This window comes from Xiphias gladius, chromosome 3 (assembly GCF_016859285.1).
Source record: "Xiphias gladius isolate SHS-SW01 ecotype Sanya breed wild chromosome 3, ASM1685928v1, whole genome shotgun sequence".
Taxonomy (NCBI): domain Eukaryota; kingdom Metazoa; phylum Chordata; class Actinopteri; order Istiophoriformes; family Xiphiidae; genus Xiphias; species Xiphias gladius.
The window spans coordinates 25,194,970-25,211,983 of record NC_053402.1 but is presented as its reverse complement, the minus strand read 5'-3'; the positions used below and the strand labels follow the sequence as shown (position 1 = coordinate 25,211,983).

Sequence of the window (17,014 nt, the reverse complement as noted above, 5' to 3'; positions counted from 1 at the left end):
TACATGTAGAGAAGTTTTGGAAGTGACTTGATCCTGTAGCTCCTGCACTAACAAAGCAGCTCACGGTGAATAGATGTTTAGTTTTATGGTTGTGTAATCTTCACGCTCTGGTCTGATCTTGCTCCCTCTGGCGGAACTCGAAAGGACGATGTGGTGCTTTTTGACCAGCGGTGGCGTTGTACAGAAACATTTCCGTGGCCGGGGCTCCAGATATGTGGAGCACGCACTAGTCTTTGGCGGGGGGGGGGGGGGACATCACTTAACATCTGTGGGCAGATGTTAAAGCTGCTGTGTGAGCAGGACAGACTGAAACATCACAGAGCCTGAAGCGATCTGCAGGAGGAGGCTGAGAACCCACCATTCGGGACCAGAAAGACACTGAGCTGCTACACAGAGTGTCTGCAGGCTGTGGTATCTGCCAGAGGGGGGCGTCACTGAGTACTGACTTAGTAGGGGGCCCAAACTTTTGCACACATCATAATTAGTGTTTAACGTTTTTCTATTCATCAAAGTCTCCTCGTGTTGTTCTGAGCTGCAGTGATTGAATCGGAGTAAAAGCATCGACGCAAAATGCAGCTCTAACCATAACGATGTAGTTATTCAGTGGTAAAAACTCTCCCTGTGTTTGTTAGAAGCTCTGTTTCAAAACCAGGGTGACACATGGAAAGACTGGAACAGTGAACTGACCCAGACAAATATTTGCTCTTTATTGTGAAGTCAGTACTTTTGTCCCTGTCGGGATCCTGCTGAAATGATGACTCAGGTCTGTGGTCTGATCGGTGGTTAGTGGTCGGGCTGTCGACAGATTTGGATCCAGATTAATATGGCGATCTACCCCAGGTAAAAGTGAGCCGGCCTCAGGAAAACCTGAGCTGAACCCAAAGAGCGCTGGATCTAGACCCTGGGGGTTGAGTTTTCTGTCCTAAGAGATTTCAAATTTAAAGACAGCCCCAGTTTTAAAGATCAAGGCCTCAGTGTCCCGACTAGGTCACACACACAGGATAATAACATATAACCAGCATTTCTTCAAACAAAAACCGGCAGTCAATTAAAAGCCAGGTCTCTGACACAAACGAATAAAGGCCGGGCCACAAATACAGGCGGGCGAAAAACCAAGGCTGGATAACCTCCTGGCGCCTGTCGTATACATTTCTACGGCTTTAATAAATTCAGCATTGGAATCATGACATTTTCAAGGCTGTGTTGTTCTGGATCACTCGTCTAGGGTATTGTGGGTGTATGCCTGTCAATGTCTCAGCCATCTGTAGCCGGTAGTAGCGAACAACGTACCATGTCTCACAATAAAATCCCTGTGAATAAATGAAGGGTTCCTGTCCACTGAAACACTGGGCGGCTTTTAGTTTGAAACGGTAACAGGGAGCCTTGAGTTTGTATTAACAGCGTAATGCAGTAACTTAAACGCGGCAAACGGGAGTGGATCAAAAAATCTGACCGGTTATACTGATCAGACAGAGGGAATTGGAAAGAAAGGCCCCGGACAGTGTTTGAGGAAGTTATATAGAATAATATGATAACGATATCAAAGAGAACAGATACTAACACACACACACAAAGATCTCGGTTCATCAGAAGTGTTTTATTTGTGTATTTCTGAGAACGGTTGGCATCGTGTCGACAGATGTTTGTTGTCTCAGTTTGTCTCCTCAGTCTTGGAGCTGACCTCTTCACCATCCACGACCTCTTTGGTGACAATCAGCACTTTGCGAGTCGTAGTGGACTTCAAGGGGCTGCAGGAAAACACAGAAACAAGACTCCTGTTAACTCAGCAGGCTAAAGAAGCTTCTTACGGTGCTGGTACTTCAGGCTGCTGTCAGCTGTGAAACTGTTATACTCTTATTTACATTTAATTATTTGAACACAAATCTTTTTAAGTGTCCTAAATTATCTTTTTATGATGCCTTTGTCTAAATGTATTTTAGAGACGGTTGACGGCTGCCGCTGTTTGACTGTCTCATCTGTCTCATCTCGTCTCAAGACAATGCCGACCTGTTGACATCTGACATCTGATGTATCCCAGTATTATCCCAGTATGGACTGGTCAACTCACCTCAACAGCTCTCCGTCCAGCAGCCTCCTGTACTCGGCGATCTCCATCTCCAGCCTGGTCTTGGTGTCCAGCAGCATCTGGTACTCGTGCCCCTGACGCTCCAGGTCGGCTCTCAGCTGAGCCAGCTGGTCTTCCAGGGCGGACACCTGCCTCTGGTAACCTGTCAGCTTGGCGCCATACCTGTTCTGGGTGTCGGCGAGGGATCCTTCCAGAGACGCTTTCTAACGGGGGGAAAACACAGTGTCAGGAGATGTACAGACTCTGTTGCTTCAAAATTAAAAAGGACCAAGGAAAGGTAGAAACCCACCATGCTGAGCTGTGCTTGGAGCTCGATCTCCAGACCCTGCAGCGAGCGTTTGACCTCTGTGACCTCGGAGCGTGATGACTGGAGAGACTCGGTGCTCACGGCGACTTCCTTATTGAGCTCCTCAGACTATAAAAACAACAAAACGAAAGAAAAAAATGTCTGTTTTAAAACTGCTCATAAATCAGCATGTATGTAGACGACACCTTACTGTTTGTCATTTCTATTATTAACACTTCTGTGTTTTTATTTCTCACTGTACTTGATGGATTGAATTAGATTATTGACTTTTTAAATACTCACTTTCTTTGACCAGTGGTGATTTATGCCCCCCCCCATTTTTGTGCACAAGCCTGAAATAAATGCTCCTAAAATAAAAAGGTTACTGTACTTCAACCCTTTTCATAAACGTCATAACCTGGTGGCGTTTGAAAGAAAACCACTGTGGTTGGACTTTTTTTTTTTTGTGGAACAAACTTTGGAGCCACAAGTCAGAACCAAATCTGTGTCAACAATAGTTGTGATATGTGACATGAGGATCCTAAAACGCTTTGCACAGATAGAATCAGGAGACTTAGAGATTTAAAATTACGTAGAATTTGTCAAGGTTGTGAGAAGACCGCTGGCTGTGTAGGTTTTTATATTGTCGAGTGTAACAGGGTCAGGCATCGTATAGCCTGCGGGTCCATTAACAGCCACTAGATGCTGCTAGAAAACACCTTACTGTACTGAAGTGAATGGGAAAACCCCCAGTTTTTCTTTTAAATTACAGGGTCAGAATATTTTTTCCACAAAAAGGAGCTTTTCACTGGCAGCGTGTCATTACAAAGATACTACGGCTTAAAGATGGGTACACTGGGGAGTGTGCTTAATTAAATCTAGTCAAGATTTTCTTGATAAGAGCGGGTTTATGAAGCTCACCTTGGCCTGGAACCAGGACTCCAGGTCTCTGCGGTTCTTGGCAGCGACGTTCTCGTAGTGCTCTCTGATTCCGGCCATGACGGCGGACAGATCCTGCTGAGGGGCGGCGTCCACCTCCACGTTAACCTGACCGCTCATCTGAGCTCGCATGGCCAGCAGGTCCTGCGGGAAAACACATCCAGATCACTGAAAAATTTGTCAATGATAATGATTAGAAACTATCATTTTTTCTAATTGTTTATTAGGCCATAAATCCAATTTTCTGAAGTTTGCTTTCTGCTTTTTTTAAAATATCATTTTAAATTTAAATCCTTTAAGGGTTTTGGCTCTTATTCAAACAAATCTGCTGTTTCAAAACATGGACTAAAAACATGATGAATCAAATCATCAAAATAATAAACTGAGATGAAGCGATAATGAGCAGTTTTCGGTTTCATGCCCACCTCCTCATGGTTCTTCCTGAGCTGGATGAGTTCCTCCCTCAGTGCCTCGATCTGCATCTCCAGGTCGGATCTTCCCAGCGTCAGATCATCCAGGACTCTCTTCAGCCCGGCGATGTCGGCCTCCACGCTCTGACGCATGGCCAGCTCGTTCTCATACCTGCACAGCAGCAGCATCAGTCACATCAGCCGCTTGATCCAAAGCACGGAAAGCTCAGAGACTGGCCTCTCCGGAAAACCACAGCATCTGATGTCTGGTCAAGTACTTGACTGCTAAATGATTGCTATGCTACTGGGAACTCCATTAAATATTATTCACAAAGAAAGAACGGAACAAAAGCTGTCATAGAGCAGGTTGGGGGGTTTGACATTCGGAGGATTAGTACTGTAAACAAACAGTGCATCACAAAAAAATAAAAATCTATGGATTTCTTCACTCTTTTTGTTATTTGTTATCTTACTTCAGTTTTGGGGGATAATCATGTTCCCGTAATTTAGACTATATGTGTTTTTACATGTAGTCAAACTGTCCGATTAAAAGCTGCTGAACCAGCTGAGATCAGCTCCCGTTTGCAGCCGTGGACGTTCAGACAACTGTCACTGGGTCACTGTGATACTGAAGGAAACCTAAAAACGAGAAGCTTCTGAGTGAAGCTCCACAGCCACTGCTGCCTGTGCAGCAGTTTATAATTAACTTCCTGTCGTTTTTCAAAGCAACTAAGTCTTTCTATTCCTTCAAGAAAAATGTTTCAGGCTGTGTCAGTAAATTCTGTTCATAGAGATATTTTGGGTGTTGCAGAAAAACCAGCTCAGTAAAGGAAGTGAATTCCAATACGACATCACCCTACAGTTGTCTACGCGTAAAAGCCGAGCGCAGCCGCGGTTTCTGATGTGAATGTCCTGTGCTCGCGTACTCACTTGACCCTGAAGTCATCAGCGGCCAGTTTGGCGTTATCGACCGCCAGGTAGAGAGATCCATTTGTACGGGTGGCGTCAAAGATCTGAGGACAGAAGGACACACAGATTTAGGCCGGATGTGTCTCTAAACTTAACTGAGACTCAAAAACAAATGACTTTTCGAAGTATTTCAGCTTCAAGGAGATGAATCTAACAGCCGTCACCAGCGTCTGGCTGCCTTTGTGTCTTAAATAATACTGAAGATTAAAAACTTTATTTTGTGGTTTACAGTGTGTCCTTTTCTTGATTTCCTATTTCACCTGAGTGTAAAGATGAGGGTGAATACAACGAGTGTGAAAGGTTCGGGAGACAGCTACACAACTGGTTTAAAAAAGATAAGACCATGCAAATAAAAGTCAAAGTTCCCGTTATTGTTTTAGTGGTTTTCTGTTGTCGTGAGCCTGAATGCTGCAGCCGCAGTCGGTGTCTGTGTTGTTTGGGTGTGGCTGCCCCTGTACTCATCCTGCAGGACGCGACAGACCGTGCCTGCCTGCCTCGGCCACTGTAACCTGCCAGGGGGGGTTTCGTGTCAGTGAGGACGATGCTTGTGTTTTCAAGCGTGAAAAGCTCTCAGACAAACGGAGCATCTTCGGTTTCAGGCAGTATTCTTATCTTGACATTTTCACATGATCTCACATTTCCAGTCTTTCTTCTGTGCCTCTTCTACAGCCTTACCTTAGGATAGTGACAAATCTGTGTACAGAATCAGAACCTGGTCTCACCTGGTCCTGCAGGTCACTGATGACGGCCTTGTATGCAGAGCAGTCGTGTCCCTCAGGTTTGGTCTTGTTCTCCAGGAACTGTCTGATCTTCAGCTCCAGGTCGGCGTTGGCCGCCTCCAGGTTGCGGACCTTCTCCAGGTAGGAGGCCAGGCGGTCGTTCAGGTTCTGCATGGCCATCTTCTTGTTGTCGGAGATGTCGATGGCGTCGGCCAGGTTGAAGCCGCCTCCGGCAGCAGCACCGGCAGCAGCACCTGCAGCGAAAGAGAAGCTTCTGGGAGCGCTCATGCTGGAGATGCGGACCCCGGAGCCTCCGGCACCTCCGTACACGCTGGGGGCCCTCGTGGACCCGAGACGGTGTCCACTGGAGAAGGTGACGGAGCGAGAGTAGGTGTTCATGGTGGAGGAGTTTGCCTGCTCTGGATGGAGAGGAGGGAATGCAGGAGAGTGGGACTCGGCTCCTTTTATGCCTCTGTAAAGTGAGGGAGGGGTCCAGGGTCCGGCCCCCACTGCACACCTCAGGGCAAGAGACACATGCCGAGCCGCCAGGAAGATGACAAGCAGAGCAAACACAGATGAATCGCAGCAGGAATTTTAAGTGCAGGCCTGTTGCTCAACGATATCACATCCAGCCCCTCGGTGTTTGCTCTGCTCTCTGTGCCTGGAAGGTCTTTCAGGTGACTCAACGGTGCTGTTTGTTCAGGTCTGTGTCTTCCTCTGTAAAACCCAATGGAATCTAATCTGCTTCAGATTTTTGTACCTTTCAGACCCTGGGGCCTCCTCTGTCTAACACCCACCTGGATTCCTCTCTGCATGTCCAAACCTGTTTCTGAGCTGTGTGTGTTATTTCGGCCCTGCAGGTCCCCCCCACCCCCTTTCTGTTGTTGTGCAAGCAAACAATGAAATGCTCTTCACTCAGGCCCGGCTAACAGGTCGCTATTTACCCAGAAACCGGGTCTACAGTAACAAAAGGTCTGTGTGAAGCTGGTGGTAAAGCTGTTCAACTTCAGGTCCAGATGTAGCACCAACGTACTCCATTATATTAACCCGCTAATCTTCATGCAACCAGGCAGAATCACATTAATCATATTTATGGAACCAACGCAAGAGTTGGTTCCATAAGCAGCTGCTGCTTCCCACTGCTTCTCCGCTACACGTCGCAGGGAAATTTTCTACTTCTTACTGCACGGCATTGATTTGACGGCTGTAGTCACTAGTTACTGGACAGATTAAGATGCTGAATTAAAACATATCATCAGCTCAAAATACAAAGACGAGCTCAATCCAAGGGTTTTCCCGCCTCTTTGTTTTGTGTCCTCATGTCATGTTATGTTCAGATGTTGTTTCCCAAAACATTTCCCCCCTAAAACTCTCATTTGGTTTCATCTCAGTAACAGTTTGAAGCTGGAAGAAGTAAAATGATCTGATATTTCAAAAAGAGACAAGAAGAAAGTTCATAAACTGACTCCAGGTCAGTGAATCAGAACTGTCTTTCTTCTTCTTCTTCCCTCTCCCGTGAAATCATCTGACGACCCCTCAGGTTCACCTGGCGACCCTCTGGAGGGGCCCGACCCCCGGGTTGGGAACCAGTGGACTAAACTCCCTGTCTATGACGACGCTGCTGGAGCCTCCGCGACTCAGGATCAATGATCTGATCAAAGTGACTGGGAACATTTTACAGCAGAAAATAGTTACCTTGATACTCCAACCACATTTTGCTGATAACACTTCTGTACTTGCACTGACGTGGTTATTTTGAATCCAGGACTTTTACTTGTAATGGAGTATTTTTATTTTGCAGGCAGCCTGGCATCATCAATTGCCATTGTGAAACTTAAAATACTCCATTACAAGTAAAAGTCTAGTATTGGAAGTGTACCTTAGGTAAAAATACACACGAGTATAATCAGTAAAACACTGAAACACTGTGCGGAAATGCTCCTTTCACAGATTAAACCAAAATCACCCAAAACTGTCCTCTAGCTCCAAAAATCCTCACTTTCCACTTTTTCTCTTCTTGGATAAATATTTTCATCTTCACCTGCCCCCTGAGTTTTTGAACCGTCGGTTTGTCGTTGATTCGGAGCCGTTTTCCGAGGCGTCTCTTCTAACAACTTAGCCTCGTAAGCTTTGGTCAGAATAGCTTTCAGAATAAACCCTGCGTCACGCTCAGGTGACAGCAGGTGGTGAGGTCTCCCACTTCGCCCGCTGCCTCACTCAGCCTGAATTCTCTTCCCCTGACAGTCAAACCCGTCCCTGTGTTTGGACGAGCTGCGGACGCGCACGTCACGGGCCCGTCTTCTGTGGGCGTCACCGGGGTTACCTGGCTTCCTTTAATGTCCACGTAAACGGACTGAGCCCGTGGCTGAAGATTAACTCCAACTGACCGCAGCTTCATGGACGGAGGAGTTTTATAGGAGCTTAGTTTGTGTGTGTACTTCTGTCTTTGTGAAGACCGGTTCTAGACCTGGACCGTGACGGCTTTTTATAAAGTGAGGACATGTGCTTAGAATTCGGATACTTTGGAAAGTTAAGGTAGATCATTAGAAGGTGTGGACATTTTGTAAAGTTCAGTCATTGTTGAAAAGGGAGGACATTTTCTGAAATAAAGAGATTTCGTCTGATCCTCTTTGTAGCTAATCGTGAGAGTCTCGACTTGGTTTTAGGGTTAAGGTTAGCTGTAGTTTTATTGGCCGTTTGTCTGTGGCAGGGAGACTGTCCACCTGTGAAACGCATCCCCATTGGTCGTCTGTGCGAGCAGCTTATTACGCCCCATAGTTATGTTTCATTGTCAGGCGCCCTCTGGTGGCCGTAGCGCTTATGACGGGAGGCAAAAGGAGGACGTCGGGTGACGTGATATAAAGAGCGACAAAGTCCGCGTTAGGAGGTTGGATGGATGGGTCGGGCGTTGTTGAACTGCACCTTCATTACAGTAACCATGACGATGAAGGTCGTCTAACCTTAAGGAAGTGTTAACGACCAAACCATGACGGTTCCACGCGTTCAACGGCGTGTTTAATGACGTCCTGTGACGGCGAAGGTCCGGGACGCCTCCCATGGGTCGTACCAGAGGGTGGGGACGAACGACCTTTACGTGGCGGTCCGGGTCGGAGGACTTGTCGGTACAGGACACATTCATCTGTCATTCGTGTCGAAGCCTAAACACTCACAGGGAATCGAAAACATTATTTTTACACTGTTTGCATATGTTCCGTCACAACAGTGACGAGCCGCACTCTTCTTTTATGAAAGGCAGTCAGTGTTCGTGTTAAGTAGGTCAACGTCTTCCCCCGAACTGTCGGTCAGGCCTGTAGGCAGGATGTTAGACGTGAAGTCGTGATCTGCGGTCACGCCGTGGAACGTTGTGCACAACCCCCCCAGAAGTAAAGTGGTTGCCAGTTGCCGGTGTGTGAAGTGAGTGTCCCCGGCACGTTTGGGGATCAGAGGTGAAGCCCGGGTCGCTCAGCTGAACCTCAGGTGTGAAATCGAGGGGCTTCTGGCCTCCTCGTACTGGACGATCATGGCAGCTGATACAGAACTGTAATCTCTTGTAAACTCTTGATTCGATCTGAGATGAGAAACAGAATCGGAGCTTCTTTCTCTCGCGCTGCGGAGCTGCTGCTGACGTGTTTTTCTTCTGCTCTGGCCGGTTTTCTGTGGTCACGGATTTTAGAGTTGTAATGTTTCGCCTCATGTTTTTGGACGGGGCTGCAGCCCCACGCACAGAGATGCTGAACACCTGAATTTCAGACACAAGCTCCGACTGTTCTTAAAGAATGAACCGTGACTCGGCGGATAAGGGGAAAGATATTTGTGGTTTTTTATCAATACTTTGATTTTGATCATTTTATTCCCAAACATCTCTACTCTCATCCTAGTGCAGCACCTAGTGGCCACTAGAGGAACTGCAGCCTCTTTGGACGGAAAACACAACAGACCAGGTTTGATTTTGAGGCACCTCAGCAGACTTTTATTTGCGTGTTTGTCTGTGTGTGTGTGTGAGCAGCGAGAGCGCCCCCTGTTGGTGCTCACAGGGCCTCGCTGAAGGTCTCTGATGAAGAGGAGCTCACCACTTTTCCATCCACAATCTCCTCTATAACTGTGATTACTTTCTGTTTGGTGCTGGAGGTGGAGGTGGAGGTGGAGGTGGAGGTAGAGGAGGAGGACGAGGAGGAGAGGCTGCAGGAAAAGAGACAAACAGAAGAGTCCGATTTGTTTTCAGATGTTTATTATTTTGATGGATGAAGATATGACCTATTAATATCCTGCTATTTAGAGCCTTAATGTATGAGCTCAAATTAGGATCAATACTAATGTTGAGGAGGTTAAATAAACAATCGTCCTCTGTAAACCTGTATGACGAGGAGTTGAAGTTGATGATCATATTTGTGCTCTATTTATACGAAGGGTCATTTTATACAAAGAACGAGGGAAAAATTAGCTTTTTTAAGAACTGCATTAAGGTACAAGTACAGATTTGACGTTTTTCATTTATTTTTATTGTACTTTCGCACACGTTTTAATTTAGACTTTCATTCTCTGTTTTTTCTGCAGCTACAACTTCACAGAGTTGAGTTTCTCATTTAGGGTTTTGACGCAGATTCACAAAGAGCCACACCACTTTTGGACCCTTATTTGAGCCCATAATCATGGGACAGTGAAAATCTGGAGATAATAATAAATAAACACTAATAATTATCATTTAGTAATTGGTAATAAATGTGCTTTGATCCCAGGAGGATTTTTTTCCCCTTCATTTGATGTTTTGGGCATTTTTTCAAAGCCAGTTTTAATGAATTATGAAAGAAAATTCTGTATTTTCTTATTTGCTCTGTCGTTGCTTTATCCTGGCCACAGCCTTTGTCAACGATTTCTGTTGTTATTGGATGTGTATTCAGCTGTTTTCGGATCAAATTTGATCCAACAAGTACGACTCTTACCCAGTTTTTGAAACCTGCAGCAGGATTTAATTTTATGTTTTATAATTTTATGTTTTTAATACATTTGTTGGAAATTTTTGATTTGATATATTTAGATTCAATTAGATTGAATCTAATTATTGATCAAATAATTAGATTTTCCCAAGTTTCAGCTGAGACCTGTAGAGTCCTGATGATGCTGATGCTGTTTCTAAAGCTTTTTTCTGATAAAATGTTCAAGATGTTGGATCTGAGTGAAAAAGCCTAATGTCAGATGCCCAAAAGTTATTTATTTGCAGAGAACAAAACCCAAAATAGATTTAACCCTAGAATAACTTGAATGTCCTGAGTTTCAGCTGCAGTTTCAACGTCCCGTCGTGCTCTAAACATTGTGTTTCAGGGGAACAGTACACAGAGCTACATGTACAAATGTTGGACCTACTCAATCAGTCAAATGAACAGTGATGAAGCCCCAAAATCATTTGACGTCTTCCGGCATAAAAATTAGATCGGATAGTATCAAGTGAAAAATTGCCGGTTCCATGGCAATGAAACGTGAACTTTAAGAAGAAATAAACCGGCTCCTGTCAACATTGGTTCTGACCTTGTTTTTTATGTGACAAACACTTGCTGAACCCTCTGGTCAATTTCGCTCAGACCCTCTGTTATTGTTGCTCCTGTTGTCAGATTCCGGTACTGGCCTCCACGACATGTTTCCTAGCGGTTCACCCTGTAAATAGCCTTTAATTCTCACACAGCCAAAGGTGTCTCACCTGCACTCTCCGTCCAGCAGCCTCCTGTACTCGGCGATCTCCATCTCCAGTCTGGTCTTGATGTCCAGCAGAATCTGGTACTCGTGTCCCTGACGCTCCAGGTCGGCCCTCAGCTGCATCAGCTGCTCCTCCAGACTGCCCACCTGGTTCTGGTAACCCGACAGCTGCACGGCGTACCGGTTCTGAGTTTCGGCTAGGGTGGCCTCCGACCCCGCTCTCTGCAGGACACAGAGCGGAGACGGTTCAGTCAGCTTTTGGCCTCAGAAATTCTCTGGAATTGACAACATGTTCTGAGATGTGACGTGACGCTCACCATGCTGAGCTGGGACTGCAGCTCGATTTCCAGGACCTGCAGCGACCGTTTGCGCTCTACGATCTCTGAACTGGACATCTGGAGGGTTTCTGTGTTGGCAACCACTTCTTTGCTTAGTATTTCTGTCTGTAGAGAGCGAAAACACGGAAGTATTGAGTTAGTTCTCCAGAGGTGTGAAGTAACTCCCCCACATCTATCTGTGTTTACTAACTACTTTGTACATACAGGATATAATAAAGTAGAAAAACGAAGAAATCATGTTAATTATGTTTCCTCCTTCAACCTGCAGTATATTGAGACTTTCTTGTTTCATGACCTTGTCTAACGCAGGGTATATTTGTCTATTGTCTCCAGCCATGTTAGTGAAAGGTCACGAATGCTGTTGAGATATTTCACTCATAATCACAAAAGTGAACCTCATGGTGGCTGTAGATGAAAAGTCAGAGGATCAACAGAATCAGTAGGATTTATCCTCGTCACGATCCATCCAGAGATATTTCAGTCTGGACCAGAGAGGTGGACCAACAGACGTGACCATCCCCAGAACCGCAGCACTAGTGTGACTCAACACCACATCCTCACCTTTGTCTGGAACCAGGACTCCAGGTCTCTGCGGTTCTTGGTGGCGACACCCTCGTAGTGCTCTCTGATCTCCTCCATGACTTTGGTGAGGTCCTGCTGAGGAGCGGCGTCCACCTCCACGTGGACCTCACTGTTCATCTGAGCTCGCAGAGCCAGCAGGTCCTACAGAACCAGCAAGGATGAGGAGACACAGGTGGAAGTGAGGATTCAGCACTCGCTAAACCTCCATCTGACTGCAGCAAACCTAGGTCCACTAAGACATGTCTAGTCTCTGAGGGAACTGGATTAATTTATCTTTAACCTGTTGTGTTTAATTCTGTTTACCCAATTTATTTACCCCAATGCCCAATCTGCTCAATAAGATCTGAGAGGACACTGACCTCCTCGTGGTTCTTCTTGAGGTAGATCAGTTCCTCCCTCAGCCCTTCGATCTGCATCTCCAGGTCGGTCCTGGCCAGAGTCAGCTCGTCCAGGACTCTCCTCAGCCCGCCACAGTCGGCCTCCACCGACTGACGCATGGCCAGCTCGTTATCGAACCTGAACAACAGACGTGAAGTTCATTTCTAAATCTCTTTTCTAACAATAAATGAAGATCATTTTCCGAAGTGTAAATTAATCGCTGTTTTCTTTGCATCTCTGGTTGCTGGACCCCTGATGATTCACAACCCATCTACACTCACTGGATCAGAGATGTAATGCACTTTTTTGCAATTTATCATTTTTTGCAAACTATCATTACTATATATACAGTATATACTGTGTTATGACGCCTGACATCCGTTGGTCACGGTTCACATTGTCCGGATGGGAGTGTGGCTGAAACGTAGCAATAAACATGAGCATAGCGACGGTTTATCCGCTGCAACCAGTCGTCCACGATAAAGATCTGATTCGCATCGTAACAACATGAAACCGCAGTATTTTTCTTTTCTTTTAAAAATTGAGTCCTTTACTTACTTATCTAAAACTTTATTCTTACAAATGTGTTATTTTAAATATTTAAATGGGATGTCCAGCAAATGGACCTTGGATGACGGATATGTGTGATATGGGTTTGAGGAGGTGTTTGATTTTCTATCTCTGAGGGAAAAGGTGTTTAATATGATTGTTTGACTCTATTTGTGCCTCCATCAGATCCGGCGATCTGCCTCTTCCTACAGAAACGGCTCAGAGCGCTGCTTTGGAGGAAGAAAGTCGCATTTGTGCGGCCTGTGAAATGAAGGTCGTTTTGGTTTTTTATCGTCTTTTGTTCGGAGAACTTTGTCGTCTCTTTGGATGTGAAGCATTCACAATGTCTAAAACGGAGACATTTAAAGTAGCATCTTATTTAAAGGATTGTATGGGAGTTCAGGAAGAGAACCTTGATGACGATGATGAATGTATTTCTTTTCTTTTTTTTGAATGAACACATGAGCAGCCGTTTCTATGTTGGAAGGAAACTGGTGTTTTGCTGCTGCAGGGACAGGAAATGGCCCGAGTCTTCAGTTCGTGTTGCGGAGGGAAAACGAAGCTAGTGAAGCTAACGCTCAGTTAGCAGCACCTGTGTGTAAACCACGTCTCGTGCGGTAAACCTGGGTGGTGGCACATAATAAGCCTCGATAACTTCCTCCGTTTGGGACAAAATTTCTCGTGCCAAACTTCACCGAAGCGAGCCTTCGCTCAGACTGATTTTTTTCATTCACTCACTTGACCCTGAAGTCGTCAGCGGCCAGCTTGGCGTTGTCGATGCAGAGGTAGGTGCCAGCGTTGACTTTGGTAGTGTCCTGGATCTGGAAGATGAAGGAGCAAAGAGACGCTGTTAGATTCTAATGTTCACTCTTTGTCAACGGAGAATTTCAGGGATTTTTACCATTATTTTAAAGTTCCCCATGTACAGAGACGGAGAAATAACCATATTCTGATGTATTAATGCAAACACATGGAAAGAAAGCATCGAAATAACACATTCATTTCTCCCTTTTCAATTCAGATTTTGAAGGAGAACGCAGCACGGAGCGGATATGTACTGTGTTCTGTAGCAGACGTAACACATGCCATCCGACTCCAGCCGGACTCGAACAGTAGAGGTTAAAGGTGCTGACGGTAGATTCATTTTGTGAGGCTGCAGTGTTGACTGCTGTGTGTCTCATGTTTCAACAGCAGCTCCGTTGCTCCGTCAGCAGGAACTACCAGCAGCTGACGAGATTTTTCTTTGCCTAAAACAACAGGATTCATCCCTTGTCCTTTGGCCTGAGGTGAAATAATAACAAGACATTCTTCTACTCAGTTTCACGCTGCCATGTCTTGCGGCGGTCCCTGAAGGCCAAGCTCAGCCCCTGCAGCGCTGTCCAATCTGCACGCTGAGAGGAAAATGTCAGATGTCAGTCGGTCTCCACTGCAAAACGTGTCCTGTTGCTCTCAGCAGTAAATCACACTCTCTTACTCGGTGTATTTAGAGGATGTGAGACCTCCCGCAGTCTGAAGTGTGGTGGTGTTTCATTCATTTTTATTTTAGGTTTCTGTTTTCTCGGCTCTTTCTTCTTCTTTCTATTCTTAGGTTTATGTAGGAATTTTCTTTAGAAACAAGTCGTCATTATATTGATTAAACGAAATTTGGGAAGAGTGACATGTCTGCCAGGATCCATCTCATGTCCCTTTTTTTTTCAGTCCTTCCAAAGTACTGTGGGATACTTTTCAAATGTGGACCCTGACGAAATGAAATGAAATAGACGGGTAAGACAGTTTCCTCCTGGGTGTACTGGTCCATGTGTGCATGATCTAATGTAGTTCTCCAACATGTGGTTATGTGGTATAATCAGGTTGACTTTTATGCATCTACCATTGATTATACTCACAAAATGTTTAAATTCTCTGTCTGTGACGTGACATAAACAACCTGCTGCTGTCGTCACGCTAACGCTGTCAGTTTTCATGCTGTCACTTCCGCCGAAGAGTCAGGGGAATTTTTGTGGGTCGGGGAAACTTACAGAACAGGATGGAAGCGAGGTGGGATGATGTGTTTAAGCTGACAGGTATGTGCACACACCTTCCGTGACCATGATGTTACCTACCTTTCCCTGCAGCTCTACGATGGTGGCGTAGAAGGCGCTGTAGTCTCTGGCGGTGGGGGAAACCTTGTTCTCCAGGAACTGTCTGATCTTTAGCTCCAGGTCGCCGTTGGCCGACTCCAGCTTGTGGACCTTCTCCAGGTAGGAGGACAGGCGGTCGTTCAGGTTCTGCATGGTGGACTTCTCGTTGGCGGAGATGTCCATCTCACCGCCACCGCCCACTCTGATCCCTGCACTTGCACCTGCACCTCCACCAAAGCTGAAGCCATAGCCAGCTCCACCACTTCCACCACCTCCGCTGCTGTACATGGACATGGAGGAGCCACCGCTGGAGATCCGGACCTGTCTGCCACCGGCACCACCGTACATGGACCTACTACTGCCCATGTAGGTTCCACCAACGGCCGACCTGGAGCTTTTGGAGCCAAACGATATCATTGTGTTTGGTGTTGAGGGTAAAGGAGGCTGTGTTTCTGCTTCAGCTGGAGAGGAGAAAGTGGAGAGCTCAGAGAGAGAGGCAGATTTTTATAGCGCCAGATGAGTTCGCGGGGTGGGTGGAGGAGAAGGATGGAGAGCTGGTGCCAAACCTGGGAGGAGATGTGCCAGTCTCGAAACAATATAGGGGTGTGTCTGTGGAAGCCACCCGTGTAAAACGCCCGTTGATTCGCACGCAGAGGGATCCTCACACCACCTCTCACTTCACTTCAAAAGCATCAAAAGGTTTGGGCAAGTTCGGACCTGGATGACATTTATTTTGAACCACTGGTTTAGAGTTTACCCCAGCATGAAAAAAGTCATGTCCAATCAATCAGCAGCTGTAGAAGAGTGGGTGACCTTCACCAGAACAACCACAATGTCATGTTAATGAGCGCAGTGATGGATGGATGCTGGCAGCGCGGCAGCTCCTTGTGAAGCAGGAGCCAGACCGGTTTAAAGACAAAACCACTTGTGTGATTAGGATGAACCTCTGTCAGCTACCTAATCTTGAGTAAACAGAGCCGACAATAAGCAGAGGCCGAAGAGGCTGATTACATTTTGATGAGAACAATCAGAGAATCCAAGGTGCAAAATTCTGGACATGCTCACTTGGCATGAAGGATTTCTATGAGCCACCGAGCGTGAGGGAGATTATTGTACTTAAAGATGCTGTGAAGGGTTTCAACTAAACAACACTGTCAGGTCCATTCTGAGAAACTTAAATCATTTCTGTGGACAAAATAAATGGTTGGACTCCGGATGAGCAGATTCAGAAGAGGATGGACCCTGACAGTGTTTCCGAACCTAACGTCAATCTGTTTTCCGCAGACGGCCGTTGGCCAGTCAGTGCATTGATCCGATTTGACACGTCCAAACTAATCAGAACTTACCCAAGTACTGTTTCAAAGTACAGTTTAAGGTACTTGTGCTTTACTTGTGTGTCTGAGTTTGTTGCTGTTTTATGCTTGTACGACATTAATCCAACAGCTTTGGTTACTAGTTACTTTTCAGATTAAGAGTTTTCTATAAAAAACATGTAACAAACTTACAACCTGGAGCAGCTCCAACAGTAAAATGCTGCAGGACGCCTGTGGACACAAAGGAGAGAGGTCAACCACGACTCCCAGGGTGCATTTCACTGTCAACCCTTCACACCGTCTGCAGCAACTCGTTTTGACCTCAGCTTTGGATGCGTCCAGTAACCCTGGCGACGGATCACGGTACTCGTTTTTACAGCTGTTACCAAACTCACAGAAAAAAGCTGAACTCTCCTGCGTTTCTGTTCAGTTCCACTGAGGAGAAATGGGAAAACGTCAACATGTGGATCAACGTGTGCTAACGTGGTTTATTCAGGTCAACTGTTTTGCATCTACCCGTGATTATACAACAATATTATGAAGAAACAGGCCTGATCACAGGAAAACCTAAGCCAAATAGATGGTTAAAGGATTTGCAGCATCTGGCTGCAAAGATTGAAGGACTTCCGTCTGCCTA

The 17,014-nt window shown here is 45.9% G+C and overlaps 2 protein-coding genes across 8 annotated transcripts; both read right to left on the bottom strand.

Moving 5' to 3' along the window:
• Positions 1–1,651: 1,651 nt before the first annotated feature.
• Positions 1,652–5,808, bottom strand: LOC120788332 (keratin, type I cytoskeletal 13-like). Of its 7 annotated transcripts, XM_040124074.1 has the most exons (8): positions 5,413–5,808; positions 4,652–4,734; positions 3,737–3,893; positions 3,294–3,455; positions 2,376–2,501; positions 2,069–2,289; positions 1,809–1,818; positions 1,652–1,738 (listed from the first exon to the last, which is right to left on the bottom strand). In XM_040124074.1, exons 1-8 carry the CDS (start codon positions 5,806–5,808, stop codon positions 1,652–1,654), a joined length of 1,242 nt encoding a protein of 413 aa, XP_039980008.1. The 7 variants fall into 7 exon arrangements, with proteins under 7 accessions (XP_039980008.1, XP_039980002.1, XP_039980003.1 ...); XM_040124068.1 differs by lacking the exon at positions 1,809–1,818 and having other exon boundaries at positions 1,652–1,775; XM_040124069.1 differs by lacking the exon at positions 1,809–1,818 and having other exon boundaries at positions 1,652–1,772.
• Positions 5,809–11,097: 5,289 nt separating this feature from the next.
• On the bottom strand, positions 11,098–15,430 carry LOC120788334 (keratin, type I cytoskeletal 13-like). The gene is made up of 6 exons (XM_040124078.1): positions 15,047–15,430; positions 13,683–13,765; positions 12,377–12,533; positions 11,997–12,158; positions 11,415–11,540; positions 11,098–11,319 (listed from the first exon to the last, which is right to left on the bottom strand). Exons 1-6 carry the CDS (start codon positions 15,428–15,430, stop codon positions 11,098–11,100), a joined length of 1,134 nt encoding a protein of 377 aa, XP_039980012.1.
• Between the last annotated feature and the right edge of the window lie 1,584 nt (positions 15,431–17,014).

What these genes read in the sequence shown, in the direction of transcription:
- LOC120788332 (XM_040124068.1), bottom strand. Translation starts at nt 5,808, where the DNA reads ATGAACACCTACTCTCGCTCCGTCACCTTCTCCAGTGGACACCGTCTC. An exon ending in TCAGGAAGAACCATGAGGAG is followed by an intron (nt 3,456 to 3,736) that starts GTGGGCATGAAA and finishes GTTTTCCCGCAG; the next exon opens with GACCTGCTGGCCATGCGAGC. An exon ending in AGTCCTGGTTCCAGGCCAAG is followed by an intron (nt 2,502 to 3,293) that starts GTGAGCTTCATA and finishes TTGTTTTTATAG; the next exon opens with TCTGAGGAGCTCAATAAGGA.
- LOC120788334 (XM_040124078.1), bottom strand. Translation starts at nt 15,430, where the DNA reads ATGGGCAGTAGTAGGTCCATGTACGGTGGTGCCGGTGGCAGACAGGTC. An exon ending in AGTCCTGGTTCCAGACAAAG is followed by an intron (nt 11,541 to 11,996) that starts GTGAGGATGTGG and finishes CGCTCTCTACAG; the next exon opens with ACAGAAATACTAAGCAAAGA. An exon ending in TGCAGTCCCAGCTCAGCATG is followed by an intron (nt 11,320 to 11,414) that starts GTGAGCGTCACG and finishes TGTGTCCTGCAG; the next exon opens with AGAGCGGGGTCGGAGGCCAC.